Source organism: Ruditapes philippinarum, unplaced genomic scaffold (genome assembly GCF_026571515.1).
Source record: "Ruditapes philippinarum isolate M1 unplaced genomic scaffold, ASM2657151v2 ctg7961_1_1_1_1, whole genome shotgun sequence".
NCBI classification, from domain to species: Eukaryota; Metazoa; Mollusca; class Bivalvia; order Venerida; family Veneridae; genus Ruditapes; species Ruditapes philippinarum.
This window is the reverse complement of record NW_026863061.1, coordinates 55,811-81,465: the sequence shown is the minus strand read 5'-3', so window position 1 is coordinate 81,465 and position 25,655 is coordinate 55,811. Positions and strand designations below refer to the sequence as shown.

The 25,655-nt window shown below is 31.5% G+C and overlaps 2 protein-coding genes across 2 annotated transcripts; both read left to right on the top strand.

Annotated features, from left to right (window-relative positions):
• The first annotated feature begins 9 nt into the window (after positions 1-9).
• LOC132721032 (P-selectin-like) lies at positions 10-6,691 on the top strand. The gene is made up of 7 exons (XM_060705281.1): positions 10-252; positions 1,176-1,406; positions 2,584-2,763; positions 4,058-4,237; positions 5,018-5,194; positions 5,511-5,675; positions 6,486-6,691. The coding sequence occupies exons 1-7, from the start codon at positions 99-101 to the stop codon at positions 6,689-6,691; spliced, it is 1,293 nt and encodes a 430-aa protein (XP_060561264.1). The 5' UTR covers positions 10-98.
• A 382-nt stretch (positions 6,692-7,073) lies between these two features.
• Positions 7,074-21,579, top strand: LOC132721034 (sushi, von Willebrand factor type A, EGF and pentraxin domain-containing protein 1-like). The gene is made up of 14 exons (XM_060705283.1): positions 7,074-7,263; positions 8,276-8,452; positions 9,097-9,273; positions 9,427-9,603; positions 9,829-10,008; positions 10,827-10,994; positions 11,437-11,577; positions 12,928-13,053; positions 13,839-13,964; positions 14,599-14,720; positions 15,320-15,667; positions 16,444-16,645; positions 18,075-18,363; positions 21,047-21,579. Exons 1-14 carry the CDS (start codon positions 7,092-7,094, stop codon positions 21,345-21,347), a joined length of 2,706 nt encoding a protein of 901 aa, XP_060561266.1. The 5' UTR covers positions 7,074-7,091; the 3' UTR covers positions 21,348-21,579.
• The last annotated feature ends 4,076 nt before the right edge of the window (positions 21,580-25,655 follow it).

The following is a 25,655-nucleotide window of genomic DNA, read 5'->3' as shown; positions in this document are numbered from 1 at the left end:
CGAAAATAAGCATGAGCATTTTATAAAAATTTTATTTCATAACAGATTGTGGAAAACTAGAAAACTTAAGTTTGACTAATGTTAATGAAAGGAATTATATGAACGGCACGGTGTTTACATCAATCGCAAACATGAGTTGTGATGTTGGTTTTAAAGATAAAGATGGAGACAAAACCGAAGATGTATCCACCACAATTATAACCTGTAGTGAAACAGGAAACTGGACGAATTTACCAACCTGTATAAGAAAAGGTAACTATGTAAAAAATGTTTACCAAAATGTAGTAGAATACAGAATGTTATTGAAATCTAAGGGTTGGTTACATGTACATTGTTGCGACAGACCGATAGCATACTTACCTAATTATCAATAAAACTGCTATAAAATGGGGAAAAATGAGAAGAAAAAAACAACAACACAGGAAACGGAGGGAACATAAAGTTATTCTTGAATTGATAAACACTCAAAAACAACATTATATAACCCTTTATTTGCTAAGGATGAATGTTCTGCGTTTCATAATGATTTACACAGTTACTGAATAATAAGATACGCTACAACGTGCCGTAACGTAGCGCAAGAATTACAAAGAGAGTAACAAACGTTATCAGAAGAACTCTAGGTCATCTTCAGAGTTTTCACACGAACTCATTTGCAAAATGTGCATAAATATTTGTTAGTCAAAGATTTATGTTTGCAATTTAACATTATAATTAGTTATTTAGGTAATTAAATATGGCAAAGAAGAAAATTACAAATGTACGGGCCAATATGTACGAATGAGAAAATAATTTGGAATTTTTATCCGAAACAACCAGATTTTAAACAAAATGCGATTAAAGTGTGTTTATTTTCTGACAGATAGTACAATATGTAATACAAACTTAATGATCTTAATGAACTTAATGAACCCTAAGATGAAAATTACCAATTTTAACGCGTGTTTTTTTTTTGGTATATAAATATTTTTCGACGACACCTATGATGATTTCCATGTACTCCGTAACAGTTATCATAAGAACTACTGACCAGAAAGCATAAGAATTCTACCCATCTTGTAACGGTTCCTACCTCGTGAAATTGATGAAAACAATTCAAGTTTCTTTTTTTATGATATTGGAGCAACAACTTTGCGTAGCATACATGTTTTTGTAAAACGTATATATATTTGTAGATTGTGGAAATGTAACATATTTAAAAATCCGTAAGGCAGATAAAAGACGTCAAAAGAATGGTACTGAGTATGAGTCAACTGCTGAAATAGACTGTGATGCAGGATTTCATAACAAGGATGTCACCCAAACAAGCGCAATATCAACAACAACTATAACATGCTCTGATAGAGGAACATGGATGAATATACCTACATGCGTCCCCAAAGGTAACAAAGAGAATATAGAATTTAGTCTGAATGAGTTAAATATTATCAGGGAATTTATATTGTTGGTATTTATATAACGAAATGATGATTAAATATAGACGCAAATTGTCACAGACGACTAGTTCAAAAGAAAACCCCAGCTTCCGTTTGTTTTCAAAGAAGCACTGAAAACAAAATTGTCCGTTAATCAACGAATTTGCTTACGCTGCGCAAAAAGAAGAATTTCAAGTATTAAATCATCATTGTAACTTTTAACAATGATATTAAATAGAGAGATATGCCTTAAAGAACAAAACGCATTTGTTTTTATTAATAATGAGTTAAAAAATCGAGAACTATGCATTGAAATTGACATTATGCTCATAGTTTCATTCTAAAGTTGAGCTGAACTGACAACATATTTCAAAAGACTGACTGTTATTATGGTGATTGACCAACAGTTGATACTGGAAAATTTTAAGTATAAATCTGGCTTGAATATTAAAAGACTGTCCTATTCTTTTTATTAAGTGGACGTTACAGGTAAATTCCATGGTATATTTGCAGACATTTCCCTGGGTCACATTACTTATTTATCGTTCATGCAAAGTAAATTACATAACTGAAAGGGTTTTTGACAAAATGTGAACTTATACACACTTTCACCTGCTCACTGAATATATGGCCCTGGATGTGCATAATATCACTTTAAGAACAAAACGCAATAATAGTCTAACATACAGGTGGTAAACCATCTATACAGTGTAATTTGTGCGTGCTGCGGTTCGTCATGGTATAAACAGCTTATAATAAAACATTTTAAGCCAACCATAATTTACAACAATATACATGTAACATTGAATATTTAACATAGCAAAAAGCTGACACGGGTAACTTCCCTTTGTCAATTTTGTATGAAGAAAAAAAAAGAAAATAACGGTATTTAGAGATTTCTTACTTAAGTATTTGTAGTTAATCGATTTTTTTTATTCAAAAGCTGAGCTAGAAATCACCACAACAACCTGTCTGACAAATATTTAGGATAAATAATTCGTTATTTATGTTAAATTCTGATTTAGGCCGTTCCATGGTCGCTTTCACTTGTTTGTACCATCAATGAACATGCTTCATCAAACGGAGTATGCAATACTTTTGACATTTCTAAAAGTGTTTTTGTTATTTTACAATAATTGTATTCTTTTTAATTTTGTTCAATTTGAAGATTGTGGACAATTACCTTTACCTTCGAATGGTACAATCATCTATGTCTCAAACACGACTACATTTACATCTAAGGCAGAGTATGTCTGCGACAATGGCTATCAAGTAAATGGGTCTGACAGTATAAAATGCAAGGATACTGGTTTTTGGAGCGATAATACAACATACTGTCAAATAAAAGGTATGCCATTCAAGTATTATGATACTGATTATATCAATATCAATATTTTTTATTGAGAAATTAAAGGGAAGATTGAATATACGACCCGAGATTTTTCTTAAGATAAAGAGAGTTATCTGTTCTCGATCATCAATATTTTCATGTACTTCAAGTAGTCTGTAACAAGAACAGCAAAGCTAATAAAAAGGAATCTATGACATTTCGACCTCTTGCCAGCTCGACTTGTAAACACCTCGACCCCTAAGCCATCTCGAAACATGACACTTAGACGGACTCCTTTAATTGAAAAGACATTTCGACCCATTATTCTATAATATACACGTTACGTCAGAAAAAAAGAATGTGCAAGAAGTCGTTGAATAAAAAAAGGTGTTTTGTAAACATTTTATTATTTAATTTTACCCATGAAATATGGTGCTATATCAGTCAAATATATTTCATATCTTTTAAAGATAAATATGAAATATAAATGTGAAAGTGGTCGGAGTCAAAACTCGCCTTTTTGTTTGAAAAATCTGATGAATACAAAACAATGTTTTGTTGAATTTTGTTTTAAAAAAACATCTAGAATGATAGAAAATGGTCTAAGAAAATAAATCGAACACCAATATCTGTAATTCAGTCATTAACGCTGTATAGACGTTTAAAGAGATGTTTACGTGACGTCACAATGTAGCGCTAAATATCGCGTACAAAACAAGACAATAATTACATTACTGCGCGCTGTACAATTGCAGTTGTTTAGCAAGCAGAGAGTTCGTGACCATTTTCTTTGAAAATGAAATTAAATAATACGTTTTTTATTTCGTTTTTCGTGAAATATGGTATATATTTTCACTCAACATGATAAAATGCCACATATTTTCACTCGCCGTCCCGGCTCGTGAAAATATGTTGCATTTTATCACTTTTCGTGAAAATATATTCTATATTTAAAAAAAAATCTTCTTAATACTAAACACTGTATATATGAATTTATAGATATATTGAATAATAAGTGAAATCATATTTAGCCGTTCTTTCTTCAAATCATTCTTCAATCAGTGTATAATACATGTATATAGGAAACAGAAACACACTCATTACATTTAAACAAAAATAAGTAGTATGCATGTTTGTATCCATATTTCTTACTTACATTGACAGATTGACAGACATCAAAAGCATAGACATCTAGGTAGGAAACAATAAACTGCTCCTTAGTATTTGTCAAATATGAAAATAATAGTGGGAGCATAATTGATTGATTTCCTTACAAATGTTATGCAATATCTATATTCTTTGAATTGTACAGACTGTGAACAAGTATCACCCCCATCAAATGGTGAAATTATTCTTCATCAGAACAGTACAGTTTACGGTTCAAATGCTTCATACATCTGTGATGAGGGCTACAACATGAAAGGTCAAGCAAACATAACATGCGAAGCTTCAGGAAGCTGGGATTACAATACAACTTATTGCGAAATAAAAGGTTTAAATTCCACTTTAAAATGTACAGCAACTTGTATTTGAGATTAAATTACTTCATTATTATACCAAGGAAGTAATTTAATCATATAAAAACTAACCTCTGAGCAAGTAATGTCTTTGCAAATATACTTTTATGAATTTTACATTCTTATTGGTAAATAATCAATTCTATTTATTTGTTTATCTTTTTGTGATACTAACAGGCATATGTCACAGTGTTCCTGTAAAAACAGATATCCCCGAATACCTTTAATTGCTTTCAGCTATTATATCTTGCTATCAGATCTACATGACTTTAAAATTTTAAAAAAATTTGTTTCAATAATTATAGAAACTACAGAATACACTGAATGCAAAACGCGATTTGAAATACAATTCGGTTAAAATTATTTTTTCATTCCAATCAAAAAAGAAGTCCAATTGGGTTACATGGATTTTCTTTTACTTACGTGTGTACATGTCATTAACTTATCGAATATTGACTATACGTGAATATATTTTTGTAATCACCATTTGAACACATATCTATGTACAACAACACACCATTGTACACGCACACTGTTTCCTCGCTACCATTTTGTAACAATGTTTATGTAAATGTTGTATTTTAGATGAAATTAGTCAATGATATTAATCAAGTCAGGTATAAACATGTAGTTAAGGCATCGTTTTATTTCGAAAAGCTATATAATTACTCATCATTTCATAGTAGATAAAATCGACTCGCACGTTTCAAAAACATATTTATTACTAAGTTTATCATACACTAACATCTACATAGATTGTGGGATGCCAAATGTTCCGCAAGACGCCTCTGTTTCTGCTCCAAATGGTACAAAATTTAAAGCCATCGTTGAATTCAAATGCCATTCTGGATATACTCTACATGGGGATAATACTACAAGTTGTATGCCAGATGGAAAGTGGAAGCAATACACTGTGAATTGTACTCAAAATAGTAAGATATCATTATCATAATATATATTGTTCATACTTTGTGATTAGAATTCTATATTTACCGTTTCAAAATACTGAGTTAAATTATTATTATTATAATTATTTCTATTGTGAATGTAAAAGTCTAAGTTGTTATTACTTTTTGATCATTTTTGTCGTCTCAAACCTTAAAGACTGAGTTTAAATTAATTTGTGATGAAGATATGTCTGAGCTTACCTGTTTCTGAATGTGAAAATATCTAATAACTTTATAACGTAAGTGCTATTTTGATGCGGAATATGACAACTGTAACAATATGATAACTTTTTTATTGAAGAATGTGACCAAGCTGATCATATTGATCATGGTTCTGTTAACACAACATTTGAGTCGCGTGCAATTTATGAATGCGATATTGGGTACACATTAAATGGAAGTCAAACATTAATTTGTCAACTTGACGGTACATGGGACTCAGAACCACCAACTTGTAATGTTACAGGTTTGTTTTGATTACTAGTACTTAAAAAATTGAATATTTATGAAAAAACTCTTTTTTAAATTTAAACGTTGAGAAACTAAATTTGCATAAACGATTTTCCACAAATTTCATTACAGTAACTGTTAAACAACTATAACAGTTCGCATACTTACTATCGAAATAAAGTAAAAAAACCTGATATTCCACTTGTAGTATATTCGAAAATCTTTGTTATCGTTTGTTACATTATAGTTACTATTGATATGTCTGACTCCCACCAATGACAATTTGGAAAGTGTCTCTCTACAACGGCTAAAATAGCTCTATGTGATATATATTCTAATGCGTTTGTGAAACTCAAATCTATACATGAGATGTGGCCATTAGACAGATTATTGTTTGTAATATAAAACAACACCAGAAATATTTATTATTTTGAGATAATATTTGTATAGTCTTGCTTCGTTTTAAAAGCATTACATAAAAAATGCTATATTTATAATTGTTTTGAAGAAAGAATGATTTTCGTTTGATAAGATGCAGTATAATTAATTAGTTCTTCTAAATGTATAAGATTGATGTTTGTTAACGTCTGCTGAAGGAAGAGCCCAGTGCACAATGTCTGCGCTACACGGACTCAAAGCAACAAGAGAACATTTTGTTTTTTATTTCTTATGTATGTATAATTATCAGACATACGCTTTTGAAGGTTATGTTTTGAGATTTGACCATGAACATTGATGCTACACGTGATTGTATTTTCTATTTTGTTTTGTACTGTATTTATAAAGCAAATAAATGTAATTCCAACTTTAATATCTCAATTATAAGATTGTGGGGAAATAATACCACCAATACAGGGATCGGTATCACTCATTTTAAATGAAACAACCTTCAATGCAACTGCAATGTTTAACTGTGAAACAGGCTATGAACTTACTGATGATAAAATGGCAAGATGTAATGCCTCTGGTCTATGGACAAGCAACCCAGAATGCAAAATTAAGGGTAGGCATTTCTTATTACACACTACTTAATTGTTGTATAAAACATAAGTTTTTCGAGCTGTTGATATTCCCAATATTCTTTGTTGAATATTGTTTTTTTATTGAGAGTATAGCTTACAGAAAAACATAACACTAAAAATACAATTAAAAAAAACAACAACAGAGAAACAACATCAGAGTTTTTCGTTTTAGATACCTGACATGTATTATAATAAAAACAAAAATATATCAAACAACAGATATGACTGTATCATTGTATTATATTAACTACAAGTTAAAGTTTAAACAAATAAGTTTTATTGTATGTTCTTTTGTAATATATGCAATTCATTTTCATAAGAGTTCCTCAACAATAAAAAATAGTAAAGTTATACATGTAGTTAATATTATGATGGTCTGTAATATTGTTCTCTAAAAATTTCAAGACTGCATGAGGCCTCCGGATCTTGCAAATGGGAATATAAGTACTTCTAACGGAACAACATATGAGTCTGTATCCACATTTACGTGTGACTTAGGTTTTACATTGGAAGGTGACGACAGTACCAAATGCACTGAAAATGGCACATGGACAATATACAATACTTCTTGTGTAATAAATGGTAAAAGCTTTATCGCAAAGTATTATAAACAATATTTACATGTATTACCAAAGGTTTTAATTTATTTTAGGTTTAACAAAATGACTTTTTGAATAATACTTGAAAACAATGTAAATCACTTTCGAATCTTTCTTTTGAAAACTAACAATAGAGAAGGAATTCGTGAATTTTTAAAGTTTCAAACCCACAAATATAAGTTGAGAGGTAAACACCTTTATCTGAAAGATATTGTTTTCTTAACATTTTCAAATTCATCAAAATTATGTGACTGTTCAATCAATAGTGTTTCGTCATCGTCCGTCCATAAAACATTTACCCACTTCATGTATTCAAATGCCGACTTAACATTGAAATTGTCCTTTATATCATATTTTTATTCAAATAAAGCTCATTACTTTCCAACTTTTTACTAAAATAACGGTAATGAATAAATAAATTGTTGTTAACAAGGATTAATAACAAAAACAACACTTACACAATGGTCAGTGTTAACAATTTTCTGCTAAATAAAATTGAAGCCATCAAACAAGCTGCTAGATGTCAATACTGAGATACATTGCTATATACTCCCAAACAACTTACTTAAAATTTGAATATAAGATTATTATATGTTACAAAGAAATGCTTATTGTTATTTTCATGGCTTACGAGACATTTCCCTTTTTCACAAAAATAGATGTCAAGTACCGTATTGGCAGGTATAAAATGTTGCTCTGCCTTTCACTTCAGTGTTGTTATATTGTTCTGGTTCTTCTGCCCGTTAGTGTTGAAGATTGAATACTGTTGCTAGGGGGCGTAAGAGATAAAATACTGAATCTTATTCCCTGAAATTAAAATAAGCATATATTCCAAACGTGCAACTAAACTTTTACATTTACGTTTACATTTATTTATTTATCTCTCATGAATATTCTCATTAAAACCGAGTCTGAAAAGTTCATAGGCTTTTGATATCTCCTCCCCTTTTCAGATTTTAATCTCTTTATAAAGTTGTTTGTCATATTGTATTTAGACTGCCATTCTCCTAAAATGCCAATAAACGGCAAAGCTATGGCTATCAATGGAACAACTTACTTGTCAATTGCAAGATACGTGTGCGACAAAGGATTTGATCTACATGGATCAGATACAAGAATTTGTCAGGCCAATGGAACATGGAATGGAACAATTCCAACATGTAATATAAAAGGTACGTAATTTGAACATGTTACTTATTTAGAAAAAGATTATGCATTTCCAATTAAGTATTAGCAAATAAGTCTTCCGATTTCTAATTTTTTCTTTACAATGCTATTATATTGAATTAAAGAAACAACATGTGATCAAATATTATCATTATTTGCCTCAGTTTTCTTTGTTTCTTGTTCTTACTCGTAAATATTCAGTAAATACTATCAGTAAAATAAATAACATACACATGTAGTTTTTAAAAGCGTATATTTATAAGAAATATTTATTCATTTGTAGAGCGTTGTTGTAGAAAATTTTACGTTTAATTTGGGTTCATAGGCACAGTAAATAAATCACGAGAGCCGAAAATTACGGTGATTGATTAGATCAACTATATGCTATTGTCCTACGATATAGAAATGAATTTAATCTGATTTGCCGATGGAAATAGTTCTTTGTGCTAAGCGGTATAAAGATTTAGCTTTTTTTTATTGGTTATAAGCAGGTTGTCGCGTGTTCAAATACCACGTACCGTATGGTGTGAAGATATTTCATTTTATTTTATTTCTTTGCTTGCGAACTGTGATTTTATTTTTATTATTGCTTTTAAGGGGCATACATTGTGTCAATTGAGTCAACAAAGTGTCATATTTGCTTTTATAGACTGTGGTGCCCTTCAAAATCCAACAAATGGCAAGGTTAACACAGACAATGGGACAAAATATCAGTCTGTAGCCATATACTCCTGTGATACTGGCTATACGTTAATTGGTGATAATATAACAAGCTGTAAACCATCTGGAAACTGGAGTTTTCACAGTCTCAATTGCACTATCAATGGTATGTATCCCTGTTGTTTCTTATTTTACTTGACATAAGTCTAAATTAACAGCCTTGTAACTAAATGCTCCTTAATGATCATGTTTACATTTCTGAAATTGCCTCCATTTAGTTATAATTATATATTTATATGAGTAACTCCGATTTTTTCAGATTGTGGACCACGAACACAACCAGTAAATGGTTCTGTTCATGTATCGAATGGAACAACATATCAGTCATTGATGACATTCGAATGCGATATCGGTTTCGAAATGAATGGTACAAATACATCTGTTTGTCTGGCTAACAGTACATGGAGTCACGTAGTCCCTAAATGTATCATTAAAGGTAAATGCAAATGAATACTTGTATAACGTCGGCTTTCTTCGAATAATTATGGCACTTTATATTTATTTTTCCACATTATGGAAACAAAACGGACGGTGAAAGAAAAAAATGTTCTCCGGACACAAGTCATGCCAACCGATTAGTCCGCTACAATCACGTGATAAAATTTTGTTGAGCACCCTCATATGCTTGATTTAGGGTAACTATTTGATAATCTGTTTTTAGACTGCAAGGAACCCAACAAAACTGCAAATGGAAGAACTGTTAAGGTGAATAATGGAACAAAGTATAATGACAAGCTGAACTACAGTTGTAACCCTGGATACGATTTAAAAGGAAACGATTCTGCTGTCTGTCAAGACAATGCAATATGGAGTGTAGGACCTCCGGAATGTATAATTAAAGGTGAGACATCGATCACAATAATCAAATCTTACAAAGTGCAGTATGAGCAAAAGAGCTGCTGCTGCAATATACATGTGTAAAGTAAAGCCAATTGTGCATCAGAAATGCTTTAATTATTATTTCTGATAAGAATTAAATTTTAAAAATAAATTTGAAAGACTTAAAAATATCCCAAACGGTTATGCTTTCGCTAGATACCGGAACCATCTTTTTCATCCGTTGATATTTGACAATAAGAACAGTGTAGTGAATAAGAATTGTGTATGGGAGTCAAAGTAGTACTTTGTTTACATTTTACTACTTAAATGACAAGATGATGTTCATTTATCGCTATCAAACATCTAACAGATCTCAAAAACCATTTTCTAAACATCTAAAAATTAATGTATGTTTCCCCATTCTAAAGATGTAAAAGATAATTTATTTCCGAGGCAAAATGTACCTTTAACATCATGTAATTATTGTGCTGACACATTCGATTTGACACAAAATAGGAAACTTTCAATCACTGACTGCTCTGTTAAATAAGAACCTTTCAAAATAAATATATCGTGCGGAAACAATTGCAATATACAGGCATTATACCAAACATGGTATAAAAAAAAGTGTTTCCTCTAATTAAGTATCTTTGTGAAAATAATAGATCGGCGATTAAGTTGTATGAAATCATTTTGTTACTTTGTTATATCCCTTTTTTCAATTAATTGTGATACTATTTTGTTATAAACAGCAACGACGACTATATAAATGAACGGAGATCTTCTTTAAATACATGTATGTTTATATTTATAATATACTTTCTTTGACTATCGCCTCAGACTGTGGGAACCCGAATGAAACAATCCATGGAACGATTATCAAAACGGGCACTGAATATAACGATAACGTTACATATAGCTGTAACCCGGGATACGAAACAACCGACGCCGTTTTTGCCACATGTAACACAGTTGGAAATTGGAGCATACCTGCTCCTGTTTGCAAAGGTACATAATATATATCGATGTATAAATGTATCTTTTTAATTAAAATGGTTAACAATGACATTAATTTCAATAGTAACATACTTTTGGAAGCTAGCTCTTCAATTTTGAAAATTAATATTTTGATAAGGGCATATAGTGAACAGTCGATCAGCATGGAAACACAAAACTACCATACCACACAGTCACTATAATTTTTTTTCGAATTATAAATTATTTTTGTTGATAAGAATTTGGTCAGGTTTAAGGACTTTCTAGGAAATATTTGCAAGATGATAAAATGTTATGTGAATAAAAATGATAAGAATCGCACATGTCTCGGGAACAAAAGTATTTTCCTCGGGTTAATATTTTACTGTTACTCACAAACCTTATTGTTATATATATTGTTTATAAACACTTACTATCCTTTAAATAATACATGTAATTTTTCACTTTATAAAAGACATAAATGAATGTGCTCGTTACACATACGACTGTGACTTGCAAGCTATCTGTAGCAACATTGATGGGTCATTCGAATGCAAGTGTCCCGGCGGGTACACCGATAATTCCAAAAATGGGAAAACCGGTCGAGATTGTCAAGGTATGACGTTTATCCGATCACTTAAATGAATGTTTGTCTTTTCATTTTAAGACCAATAATAATTTAAATGAACGATTTAAAAAAAAGTGACTCGGGGGTTCGACCAGAACGTTTGAGCAAACACATCTTTTATTTAAGAAACATTTTCAGTACTGTTTTGAAGCTCAAGGGATAACTCAACTTCCTTTTTTGTGCCCGTCATTGGCAACATAGGTTTTGAGTGATTTTGAATAGAAAATATTAGAACTAGCACTTTCAACATTTTGTCAGAAAAATAAATGGAAGTTTCGTTTTTTCCAGATATATGTTTATTAGTAATGTTGTTTGTTTATTTTCTATAATTTTCATCCTGTTAAAAAAATTACATCGTGTCTCATCATTCGATTTCACACTAGACTTTCACTATACATAATATTGAATATCAGTATTACTTATTGTATACCACTCATTGTATTTTTACCGCCTCCGTGGTCGAGGGGTTAGAGTCGATGACTTCTAATCCAGTTACCTCTCTGGCGTGGGTTCGATCCCCGGGAGATGCTTTGGTAGTTTAGCGCAGAGGAAGGTAGTCTAGTACTGGTGTAACTCTCCAGGAACGATTGTTAGGAAACTACCCGCCTATATGACTGAAATGCTGTTGGAAAAAGGCGTAAAATGAAACAAACAAACAAACATAACAAACATTGTATTTTACTCACTTATAACTATTCACTGTACCGCAGGTTGTTTATCACTCACTGCTTATCGCTCATTGTATATCGCTCAACGTATATTAATTATTGTATGGCAAACATTGCATGTCACTCACTGTATATCACTCACGATATATCACTCATTGTAGATCACTCACTGTACATCACTCGCCGTATATCATGCACTGTGTGGCAAACATTGAATGCCACTCACTAAATATCACTCACTTTATATAGCTCAATGCAAATCACTCACTTCACAATATTCGTTGTTTTACACTCACTTTACGTCATTCACTGCAAAAACTTACTGTTTATCACGGACTGTACGAGTATATCATTAACTATATCTCAATCTATTCATATCACTGACTGTATATCACTTCCTTTATGTCATTTATTATAATCATACTGTTTGTGTTACTTGATATATCTGAATTTTTTAAAAGAGTAAAAGAGTTATCTTGTTCTGCGGAAAGAAATGTATTTGTTTGAGCGATGCAAAATTAGTTTATTGATAGAAAACAATATTAGATGAGCAGGGAAGTACGTCAATAAACTTTAAAAGCTGTGTAAGTGTAATTTTAGATGACACTTTATTCAGTAAATATACAATAATGTTTGTTTATATCTATTTACTGTTTTTATCAATATAAAGACATAGATGAGTGTGCAGATTGGAATAAAAGTCAATGTAATAAGAAAGGATCACAGTGTGTTAATTACCATGGAGGGTACGTCTGTGTTTGTCATCGAGGATGGACTGGCACTCGCTGTGAAAATGGTATCTAAACCTGAAGTTGTATGACAATAAAGTGACAATAGACAATAAAGTGACATTATGCCCATCCAAGGTGTCAAAGTGAAATTAAAATAACATAATTGTCTTCATTTCGATAAGTAACATCACGTGAGAAATAAAAGAAACGTGACCTTAATATAAATCTATAAATGTGCTTCGGGAGATATCGGTAATGTTTAATTTAAAAAACAGAGATTGGCAGCCATCTACATTTTAGGCAGTTTTATATTTAATCCGAAACATTTATAAATATCAATTATTGTGCAATCACCATTAGAATAGTCAAGGGGTTGAAATATATGATTTACTTATCTCAGTTTGACAGTGAAAGAATGGGCAAAATGTCACTTGCAGAAATTATGCTTCATGCATGGAAATATTTGAGCATTTTAAAAATAATTCATTATTCACAGTTAAAGGGCTATCCAATCTGCTTAAGATTCTATATTCATTTTGAATTTTTCATAGAAACATTGTATCAAAGAAGTTCTATAATTTTAAGTTGTAAATAATTTCCTTAACAATGAATTGATATATTTCGTATCAAAGACGAATTCAACAATGTATTAATTGTTCAATAATTCAGACAGCATGCTTTTGTGCATTATACTTTCAACTTACTTGTTTCGAACTCGTTAGTGCGTCGTGGTTAAGTAGTTATTGTCGTAAGCTTCAAAATAGTTGCCACTTTCCTCTATGAATAGATAAAAATATTCTGATTTGCATAACATGTTTTAGATCGATAAATCTAATGATTTATTTTACAGATATTAACGAGTGTAACGATACATCTACTTGCGGGAAAGAAGCTTATTGTACTAATTTTGACGGAGGTTATAATTGCACGTGCAATGAAAAATTTCCGAAAGGAGATCCAGCATTTCATTGCTATGGTATTATAAAAATTTACCATTACTTTCCTTGACAATTTCCTACCGTCTTTAATTATAAGTCAATATTTTTCGTTCTTCAAAAAAATATCTCGCAGTTTCCTGATTTGATTTATTCTTATAAAATATATCGCATGTCAGCCAATAAACATGTTTTTTATACACCTATAAATGAAATAATGAGAAAAAATGATGAAATAAAGTGCGTATTCTCATTTTCCGTACTTTCACTGTAAAAAAATATTATTCACTGCAGTGAAACATATTGTCCGTACTTTAACTAACTGCTCTTGCCTGACTTCTTTCTTCTAAATTCAAGCACTGCTAAAAAAATAAGTATTTTAACTTGCAATTTCTAAAAAGATATAAACGCATTTAATGAACAGATGTTTTCTTTAAATACAATAATTATTTTATCTTGTCATATGAAAACTATCATCATTCATTCGTGGCTTACGCCACTCATAAAAATATCATTTTTCATAACACTCGATAAAAATAAATCATGTATTTATAGAAAAAGGTACCCTCTATATATCTTGAGAGCTGTTTCACATTTTCATGACAAGGACAACAACCGTTTATCAAAATTAAATGAAAAGATTGAACTTCTAACACTTTCATTTTATGTTCCTAGAAAACGTTATCATTGAATTAAAGACACCTGTAGCACCGTTCAGGGGAGATAATGAGCTGATCAACTCTTTTCCGATACACAACAGGTTTCCGTATTTTGGAAAGGAGTATAAATCTTTTAGAGTAAGTCATAACTGTGGGATATTATTAAACAGTTTAGACAATTTGTTTGATCGATAAAAATACGTTGTTTCTTCTCCATATATTTACACAGCTTTTAAAGCGTTTAAAGTATATATCATAATGCAAAAATTATGTTTTGAATGTTGAAAAAGACTTCTTCCATTTTGCCAATATTGAAATATTTGTTGAGACTTTACCTTTTAGAGCCGGTGCCTCATGCACGCACTCATCGTTTAACGTTAAAACCCTACTTATATTGTGTTTGTATACATCATTTAGTTTACGTACATGTTTTGTATACAAGTGTGTTAAATAAAAAAGACATTCTATGTTACAACTGTTTAGAGATCGACCATAAGATCATTAAAACAATATAAAGTTTAACTGTAAATAAACTTAATTTTATATAAGATATTTCATTAGATAAAGCTTGTTCAATACTCTTTCATAATTTTATATAAATGTAAATTTTCAAAGTAGTGATACGATAAATAAAACAGTGCTCTTATGGGTGTTTTCAAGTGAAGTTAAAACGTCAGCATAGAAAAATCTTACATCGATATAAATATATGTAGATTTTGTTCGTTTCTTATTCACAGCCGAATATGAATGGTTTTATCACACTTGGCTTTCAACCCTTGTATCAGAACTATGGACCAGAAACCCCTACTAACTGGAAGACATTTAGCGAAGGTCGAACTGTGATAGCTCCATTCTGGACAAATCTAGACTCTACTAATCTCACTGGAGGTGTTTTTGTCCATCTCATGGAATACTACAGAGGTGATATGAATGATAGTCGACACAAAGACCTGGAAATGTTAGGAAACAAATTTTCAACGTCCATGAACCTTACAGATTTTCACCCGCGTGTTGCTATTGAAGTCACGTGGTTGAACGTTACAAAATCATCATATATTATACCAACAAGACTCATAAAATCTCAAGTAAGTTGAAAATTTATCATTTAAAATGCATAGAAAATAGATGGATAACGCATCTCTTTATTTTAATTAACGCCTGCAGGACACGACATGATAATGCATTTTAACATCGTGTAACCCGGTCGGGGTACTTTTTAAGTCAGATGGCTTCAGCAGATGGTATTGCAAGAAAAAGGAAGGTGCATAAGTCTACTTTTGCAATAAAAGGTCATCAATAAATCTGTAAATTCCGCGTTTCAAAATTCTTTTTCGTTTAAAGAAATCGGTAACCTCATGCTTTTCAGTTTCGAGTGCAATGTCATGTGTCATTAAGTATTGAAGAAAAACTACCCAGGCTGCCAGTTAGCTAAATATACATGTCGCTTTGAGTCATATATAAAGAACATTCTTCTTGACAAATAACTACAAATCTTTAAGAAGTCAATACTTGGGAAGAAATGGAGAAATAGGGAGACAATTCACCAGTGAGAAAAATCTAGCAGAAATTCTGGTCGTCGCTATTTCTGCTTTCTTTCAAGAAAACATTATAAAACCTATTTTTACGGAGTGAAACTTGATACAAAATTGAGTTCATGACCTATCTTACGACATACAAATCACTAGTTTTCTCTTTGACTCTTAAATAGAAAACATAACAGACAAACTGTTTGAGACTGTTCTAAGTGTATACAATTTATTTAAAATGTTTTATTTATCTAATGGTAGACGTTTTACCACATCGAAAATGTGTTATTTCACAATCACAAACCTATTTAACGTCGAGTTCCTTGTACTTTCAGAATGTGACAATGCAATTGATTCTTATTTCGGATGGTATATATTCATACCTAATGTTTAACTACGACCATGAGCAGTGGTCACTTAAACTCGACAAGAATATACCAAGTTCTGCCGGTTATAGTTGCAAAGACAACGATGTTTACATCTTGGCAACAAGCAAAAATGCAAGTCTGTTGAACAACGATACCAACGTCAAGACGGGTAAAGTTAACTGATTGTATTTCTATAATAATATATATCCTTAGTTCATTTTGTAATCAATTTTGTAAGATTTTAGATACTCTCACTTAGTATTAATGTTAATCTGATAAGAATGCACACTTTTGAAGCATCTTCATCTGTTTTTTGAACGTTCATTGTTTCTTTCCTACAATGATGTTCCAAATTGCAAAAATGCATACTTATGTTCATTTCCATTCACACTATAATTTTCAATAGCTCGAATAGTGACTTAAATTTACTTTAGTTTAATGATTCGCTCTCAACATACGAAGAAAAACCATTATCGAAGATTTATAATTTCGACTATTTGCAAAAGAAAATGTGTCCTAAATTTCGGCTTAAATCATTTGTTATTTTCCATCCTTGAAGATCGTTTAACATGACATTATTGTAGTGTGTGCATGTATGTCGTGTTTTACATGTAGTCCTTTGTCTTGATAAGTGGTTCCAATATATACCTACTTGAATACTAAGATATATGGCGCCTGGCTTTTGAGTTTCTTGTTTGACGCCTTGTCTGTGACATGTTTGCTTCGTGGCCTCTAATCGCCTTTAAACACCACGCTGTTTTCTCGTTTAGGGCGTATGCATTCTTTTACTTGGGAATTATACTTGCCAGTATGAAATTGACAAATTAAAGGTTCCATAATAATTACAGTATGGAAACATTTATGAATTGTTTTAAAACCATATTTCCCCATGTTTTCATGTTTAAATGTCGAACGTTGCTTTGGTCGGTGCTGGGGGCAAGGACGGTGTTTTTCAGTTACCATTACCTTCCATGAACAGGCTCAATCAAACAGAACCTTCAACAGTTTTGCCGCTTTAGGCATTTTAATACGGTCTGTTTTTCTCTATTTAGGAATCACCTGAAGCTCCGTTAACACTTTTAAATTGGAGATTTAAAGTTATATACAGTCCAATATGGGCCAGATACCGATCAAATCTTTAGATAGTTTCATTAATATTTCACAAAAATGTTTGACTGGTGCCGATTCTACTATTTAATATTTTGTACTTATATTACCTAAATACCGATTCATCTTTGACTATTTTGTTTTATATTATATTGTTGGACTGTCAATGTTTCGACTGTTAAAATGTTTGATTCTTATATTGTGTTGGCTGCAATTTCATATATGAGACTGATACAGATAAGATTAATTGTTGATGTTTTTCTTATAGTGTTGGACTGTCATTTATTGGATAGATGCCGGTCCAATTGTGTAGATATTTTGTTCTTAAAACCCATTGCTGTCATGCCAGTTATTAATATTAAATTATATGCTTTCCCAAGCTTTTAATATTAAATTCAAAAAATGGAACCGGGCGCTTACATATTTAACATATAAAGTAATCACAGTTATTTCCTTAATATAACTACAACAAAATGTATATATTTTTTCAGGTCCTAATGGAAGGTGGATATTCGACGTTACAGATGATAATCAGAATACAATTGCCGTTTTAAAAAACGAATCTGAGTGTCTGAAATTTAGTAAAAATGAAACAATACGTATATGGATATCGAAACAGCGATTGTTATCGTACGCATGTCCATGTACCCAGCAACAGATGGACCTCGACTACAGTTACCGTATTGTGGAACCAATGTACGAGAATTCGAGTCCTAAACCAACATGTTATGAGGCGTGGTTCTTTAACAATGACGGAGTGAAGCAGACATGCTGTTACAGGTATATATGATTTGTTTTAGAAATACTTGTACACGGAAATCGGATTTAAACATTAATTGTAATTTGTACACGAATAGTTATTTTAAAGAAATTGAAAAAAAAAATGAAAAAATGAAAACATTGTTTTATTTTTAATGTTTTAGCTAAAAAAGATGGTATCTAAAGTGGAAAATAAATAATAAGGAAACGCAAAATAGCTCGGAAATGCAAAATATCCTGGAGACGCAAATGCCACGGAAAAGCTGTAGAGATAGTGACTAATTTTGTGTTGGACATTATAAACACTTATGCTGTCTTATTTTTGACGTCATTTGACACTCGAGCTTGCCTTTTTCAGGGTCTTCGATTCAGGCATATGGTTAAAATTAAAATTTATTTAAGTATAAGAGATTCTGACTGAATATGTTTGATTTAAATAAAAGATTGCACAAAACCATGTTTAGAAAGCTGCGTGTGCTATAACTCGTCAGTTCAATTTTGTCTTTTTTTAAAGAAACCGTCAGTTCTTAAACGACACTATGTATTTACAATTTATACTGTGTTTACCGATAGTGTGTATTGTTTAAGTACAGTATCATCTTAATAATAAGGCTGCTTTGTAGACTGTTCAACAGTTAAGAATGACAATTTTTGGCATGCTTTAACAGAAAGCTTTGACAAATTAGTTTAAGAACTATATTTTTTTAATTTTCAGCTGTAAGTCCCATACCGGTTTAAATGGATGGGACTTAAAGGTTAACCTCCGTCTGTCCGTTGGTATGTCTGTCTGTCCCGTCCGTCAATGAAATCTGGATCCCATGATAGCGCAAAAAGGAATGAAATATTTTCTATGAAACTTGTAGATGGTGGTCTGGAGATTATGCGCGTCTTTTTATTTATTTTTTATAATGAAATATTTGGTTGCTATGACAACAAAAAGTCTTCGGCTATCGCAAATCTAATACAAAAACTGAATCCTCTGATAACGCAAAAAAGTACTGAAAATATATTTTATAAAACATAATTATTATTTCTAGATGACAGAGATAATGAACTTCTTTTTTCTATGTTAAAAAATACTTCATTCCTATTGCAACAAATATTATTTTAGTATGACAAATAAACAATATTTGTGATAACTCAAAACCATAAGAATAACCCCACCTATTGACCTTAGAATGTCCATGCAAAAATGATGTCCTTATTGTATAGCTTCTTTATTTTAATGTTTTTACTTCAATCTTTGATAATTGTTTCGTATTACGTCACCCACATTATATGTTGCAAGGTTCACAGCACCAATATTTTTAGAATTACAAACCTTGTATCTACTTCAAATTTCAAGTTTAACTCAAATCATATGTGAAAAGATTCAGCATGACTATGTCAAGAATTATGTGCCCCTTGATCTTATTTCTGTATATTATTTTCTTCCCATTTCTTAAAAGATTTACTTTAAATTTTTACATCATATTAATACAACAAGGTTTAAAAATCTAGCGTCCATAAATCCAGAATTATCTTCAAATAAACTCTTATTTTATCTTATTTATTCTTTAACTTTCTTATTTCTTCATGAATTTTCCTATACATTTAAATATACAGTCATTATCAGGGGCTATTTGATTTGTGATTAGATTTATAAGTCTTGTGATAATTTTTGTTTTGAACTTTATTTGAAAGCTATTATATGTGTCTCCCTTGTCTTCTTTGTTACTATAAATGGTATCTACCTTAGTCTTCAGATAATTGTTTTCTGTCATCTCTTATGACATCTTTCATAATAAATGACAATGTTCATAAATATTGCATCTTTATTTCAAGAGTTATCTCTTCTTAGTTAAATAATTTTGATTTTACAAATGTTTTATTCTAGTTACTACCAGGTATTGTTTTGTAAAGATTTTGCATCTGTCTGTCAGTCCTACTGTCTGTCCGTTCACTTTTAAAGAACTTGAAATTTTTCTAACAAATCTACTTACAAAAGAGAAAGTTGAAACATAAGTTATACAAATTTATCCTAAGAAATTTGGATCTGATGACTATCTGCTGTATAAACATAATTTCCTTATTAGGCAGGAAATCATAACACAATACTATGATACAAACAAACTAAGAACTTAAAAAATTTAAGTCCATTCCTGTCTTCCACAATGGCATTTACGCATGTCGCTTGGGTTCTAATCGGTAGGGGACTTTTGTATTGATTGCATTTGTTTTTGAAAATTGCTTGTTCGAACAGGTACTAGTAATAAATCCCTTCGAACCAATATTTATGTTTTCGTGTATGTATGTTGATTATGCTTAATTATGATTTCGCTTAATTTTTATACTATCACCTATGTGTTATTTTAGATTTCTGTCCAAGTACATGTAGTTGTTCAAGTGTGTTATACAAACATCTCAATATGTATTTAAATATGAGTGTATTGTTACTTTGCTTTACCATCGTACTGGCTTACTGTCACTGTCGTACTTAGCGCGTTTTGTTCTCAGAGAAAACACAAACGGAACACCGTAGTTTTCAGCGTTTTATATAACAAGCCAGCAGGCATTAATGTTTTTCAGTTTGTAAGCAAACTGTGAAAAAAGATATTAAATACAAGGAGGTCATTGAAAATGTGTGATAGATCTACTAGTATTAAAGTTTTTTTTTTTTTTTTTCAAGATTTTATTTATTTTTGATTTTTTTTATTATTTTTAGTTATGGAGCTTTGAAGAAGGATTTTACAGGAGGTGGTTTTGCAACTTTCGAGCCGGACACTTACGATATCATTAAATATTTCTACATGTGCTGCGATCCAAACACCGACAGACACCTGTGTCATCTTTTTTATGAAATGAATCCGCCTGATGACTGCTCTAGATTTCAACCTGCAGACGAACCCATTAGTAGACACAAGCGTTCAATTCTTAGTTTCTGGAATAGTGGGGCTTGCAAATCATATTCAAGCGTTTCGTATATGATGATTGTTGTACTTGTATTCGTAAAGATAATTATTTAATTATCAAAAACAATATTCGTTGATATAATGTTTCATTACTGTTTGAAAGGTGTTTATTGTGGAAAGACTGAGGATAAAATTTTGTTTAAGAAGATAAAACTAGAAATTTGAGAAAAAAATGAAACACTTTTTTGCATATTATGAAAACTTCTAAAACCTTAAAAAGTGGATCAAATATACTTCTTTCTAAACAATTTTGTTTTTGTCTGTGTATTAAAAATGTATTATTATTCTTTTCTTAGTTGTTTTTGGATTTACAAAGAAATTGCATACCTAGTAGTATTGAAATTTCATATTTGGAGATTTTTAGACATAATAGGACTAAAAATAGCAAAAGAAGGTTTGTCACTTATCATCGAAAGCATGTAGGTAACGTGTAGAAATTTAAACTTTACAGTCTGGTCTATTAGACTGACGCTAACCAGATTTCTGCTTGTTGTTTGTCTTTAAATTCAATTGATTCACCAGCGGACATTATGTCTCCCTATGGATGATTTCAAATCCTTAATACAATCTTTAACACAGGCGCCTGTGACATATTCTTCCTTTTTATCAACACTCCTGCTCCGAGGACCTCTTACGTCATCCCTTATTCTTGTGTAGTTTTCTAACAATTCTCTAGCATGGTCTATTTTCTTAGGACCCTGAATCCATCCCGATGAACAAAACTGTTTGTGAATCTTAGAGTCCTTTCAAAAATTTACACAAATTTATATTTTCACAAGTGACATTGTCAGCAGTAGGGTATCCCTGAATCAACAACCTTTTTTGTGCCCAACTTTAGTGGCGTGCATTTAGATTTACCCTTGTCCGCCCGTCCATCCATCCGTCCATCCTTCCGCACTCACAGGACAGTAATTATGTGGCTAGAGGGACAATAGGTAAATGTTCTTTCTTTTTGATGTCATTATTTCCGTAATGCTTTTATGTGGCTATTTTCTTTTGTGTGGCTAAAAAGAACAATAGAGAGAACAATAGAGTAGCCACATCATTACTGTCCTGTGAGAACGTCCGTCCGTCCGTTCACTTTTGTGTCGCACGTATTAGTATTTTTAGAGTTATTGCCCTTGACTTAGTAAAATTTTGCATTTTTCATCTTGTGTCGCATGTAACTAAAAAGGGATTTGACATAGAGTCATGAAACTTTACAGGAATATTGATCAACATGTGTAGTTGTGCACCTGGGTATTTTTGTCTGGATTTATTTAGTATTTTTAGAGTGATTGCCCTTGACATAGAAATTTTTTGCAATTTTCAACTTTTGTCGCATGTAACTCAAAAAGGATTTGACATAGAGTCATTAAACCTTACGGGAAGGTTGCTCAGCATATTGAGTTTTGCACCTGGTGTTTCGCTTGTGGATTTATCCAGTATTTGTAGAGTTATTACCCTTGACTTAGTAAAAACTGTTTCATGATGATGTTAGAATCATCCAACTTTGCAGGAATAATGATCAACATCACTAAATTACAGGAATATTGATTCACATCTCTGTGAAGCTATGAACCTGGGACTTTGCATGTGGATTTTTTCAGTTTTGTTAGAGTTATTGCCCTTGACTAACAATAGTATAAATTTGCAATTTTCAACTTGTTCATGCATAGCTCAAAAAGTATTTCACTTGTAGGCCTGAAATTTTACAAGAATGTTGGTCAGCATGTGTACTTATGCACTTTGGGGTTTGCTCGTATCTTTATTCAGTATTTGTAAAGTTCTTGCCCTTTAATTAGTAAAAGATTTTTAGTTTTCAAAAAAATATTTGCCCTAGAGTCATATGTTTGATAGACCAGTGGCGCGGTGGGGGCACCCGTGTCCTATGGACACATTTCTAGTTTCAGCTTGCAATATACTCAGCTAGCATTTCCATCTCACGCAAGTATTTTCGATTCCTAATTGAGCAAAATATAAAGCAGTAGATCATTTTTCTTTAAATCTTTTAGTTAGCACCAATTAATATAGATTTAACTGTTGAACGTGTGTTATCCAACTTGCTTCAATACGCATTCTGCAGCCTCACCTTGCAAACTTTTACCAGACGAACTAGTCGTCGCTCTTTGTTCTTGCAATTGCAAGCTATAGCCATGGCTGAAATGGATTAATGCAGTTATCCCATGAATTGATTTTTTCCCATCAAAAAGAGTTTGTCTGAGGAGTGATACATCATACATTCTGTGTAAAATTCAATTTGATTTCTCTTTCCAATACTTGACTGTGATCCAATTTTTGGTGACAGAGCTATCAAGTTGCCATATCTGATTACCTTTCTCGATACAATAGTTATATAATTAATTAATTCTCGGTTGATACTGATTCACAACACTTCTCTCTGTTGCACGCACGGCTTATTGCTCTTTCTTCCAATAGCTTCTTCTAAATTCCTGTTCTTTTATTATTCTTCAATTCTTCGTTTTCCGGGTAAAACTGAATTAAGCATTATCATAAAACAGTATCACCAATTTGTTCTTTCATAAAAATTGAAGTTCCACCAGTTTGTTTCTTTGGTCCTATTTTAGAAAATTTATAATATACAGTTTAAATAAATGTCTTTTCAGATGGTCACCTTACAATCTTTCCTTAACGTGTTTAAAACCTTAAAGCCGTTTGATGCCCCAATGTTACAACAACTACTCAGCTGACTTAATAGTAGTTACGACTCTCTCTCATATTTACAATTTTAATCCCTCATATGATAAAAAGAAAAACACAAATAATAATTATCACTGCTCAAGCGTCGTTTATTGATATACATATTATTTCTAAGTTTCTTATCTATGTCATCCTTTTGAATTATCAGTGTTTCTCTTTCTCTTATATGGTTTACAAGCCGTTATTTAACGTCTCTTGGCGAAAGGCAAACTCTCAAATCCGTTATCCTGACTCTTTGATACTGAATAATGATTCTAGAGTGCACCTCATACGATTTTGCACAAGTATTTATAAGAAATACCTTATCATTCCATATTTTGAGGTTACCCTAGTGTTAACTGACACAGATAAACCTTCTATATTTATGACAACAAGTTTCGACCAAGTTACCATATGACAACAAGTGTTGACTAAGTTATCATACCAGAATCAAAAAGAGTGATTCCTTAAAAATCTATTATGTTTACCGATGCTTGAATTACCTAAACATTACAATTGTAGGCCTTTAGTCCAGATTTTATAATGCACAGGGTAATCATACTAAAATCACACATACTGGTACACAATTAAGTGTAACAAACGAAGTGTCATTTTTTCACTCAAAATCAACCATTAAATCAAACCTTAAATAGTTGCATTGCTATAACTACAACAGAAAATTTGCCTATAAGTGGAGTTTTCTACCCAAATGTAAATTATTTTGTTTTCGTTGTTTTGATTTCTGGGCGAACTTTCATTTTCTGGATGTCGATAAGGCTAAACATATTTAATGATGACCCGCTATCTATGAACACATGAATATCTACGTCATTTACTTTAATGTTTTTCTTTATCACTCTTTCAATCGGAAAACTTTAATCCAAATAACACATCGCACTCATTCGAACTGTAATTCCCCGTGCTTACCTCTGAAACAACCTTTAATTCCGGCTGTTCATGTCAATTAATTTCACCTTCTTTGTCGTTTTCTACAGACCGATATAAAAGTCTTCTTCTTATGTGACATATGGGGATATTTCCTCCGAAAGCAGGGCAATGTGACATATGGGGATACTTTCCTCCACAATTTCTGCATGTTTTACATTGTTGTTGAGGGTTGTTTTGCCATCCATACGACGGGCTTGTTTATGGGAAATATGTAGACTTAAAACCTTTACGGAGGCTGTCTTTCTTTTGCATTTTCTTCTTATTATTTTATTGTTTGACTGAGACTTTATAATTATATAATATATATATATAATAAAACGATGCAACATCTTTTTCTGAGGCGGATGAGAAGGATATGTTTTAAAAAATGACCAAGGGTCATAGATTTTCTTTTATGACAATGCTGTGAGTGTAAAATAATGCACAGAAACTTGGTCTATTGAAACAAAGAGAATTAGTCGTTTATGGGTGACCCCCCATTTTGAATGTATCTAAATGAAAATCAACGCCATTTTCCAATAACGATACAATGTAACTGTTTGGTTAAAGGGAAGCTGTGTTCCGGCAAGAGTGCATTGAAAAACTGAATTTCACCAATATGAAAAATATTAAATTTAAAATGAACAGATTAACGCTTTTTAAAATGACGTCCCCGTCTTAGCCTTTTCCTACTTCCATAAAAATGTTTTAAACTGACACATTATTATAATCGTGTTTTTGCATACATTCTTGAAA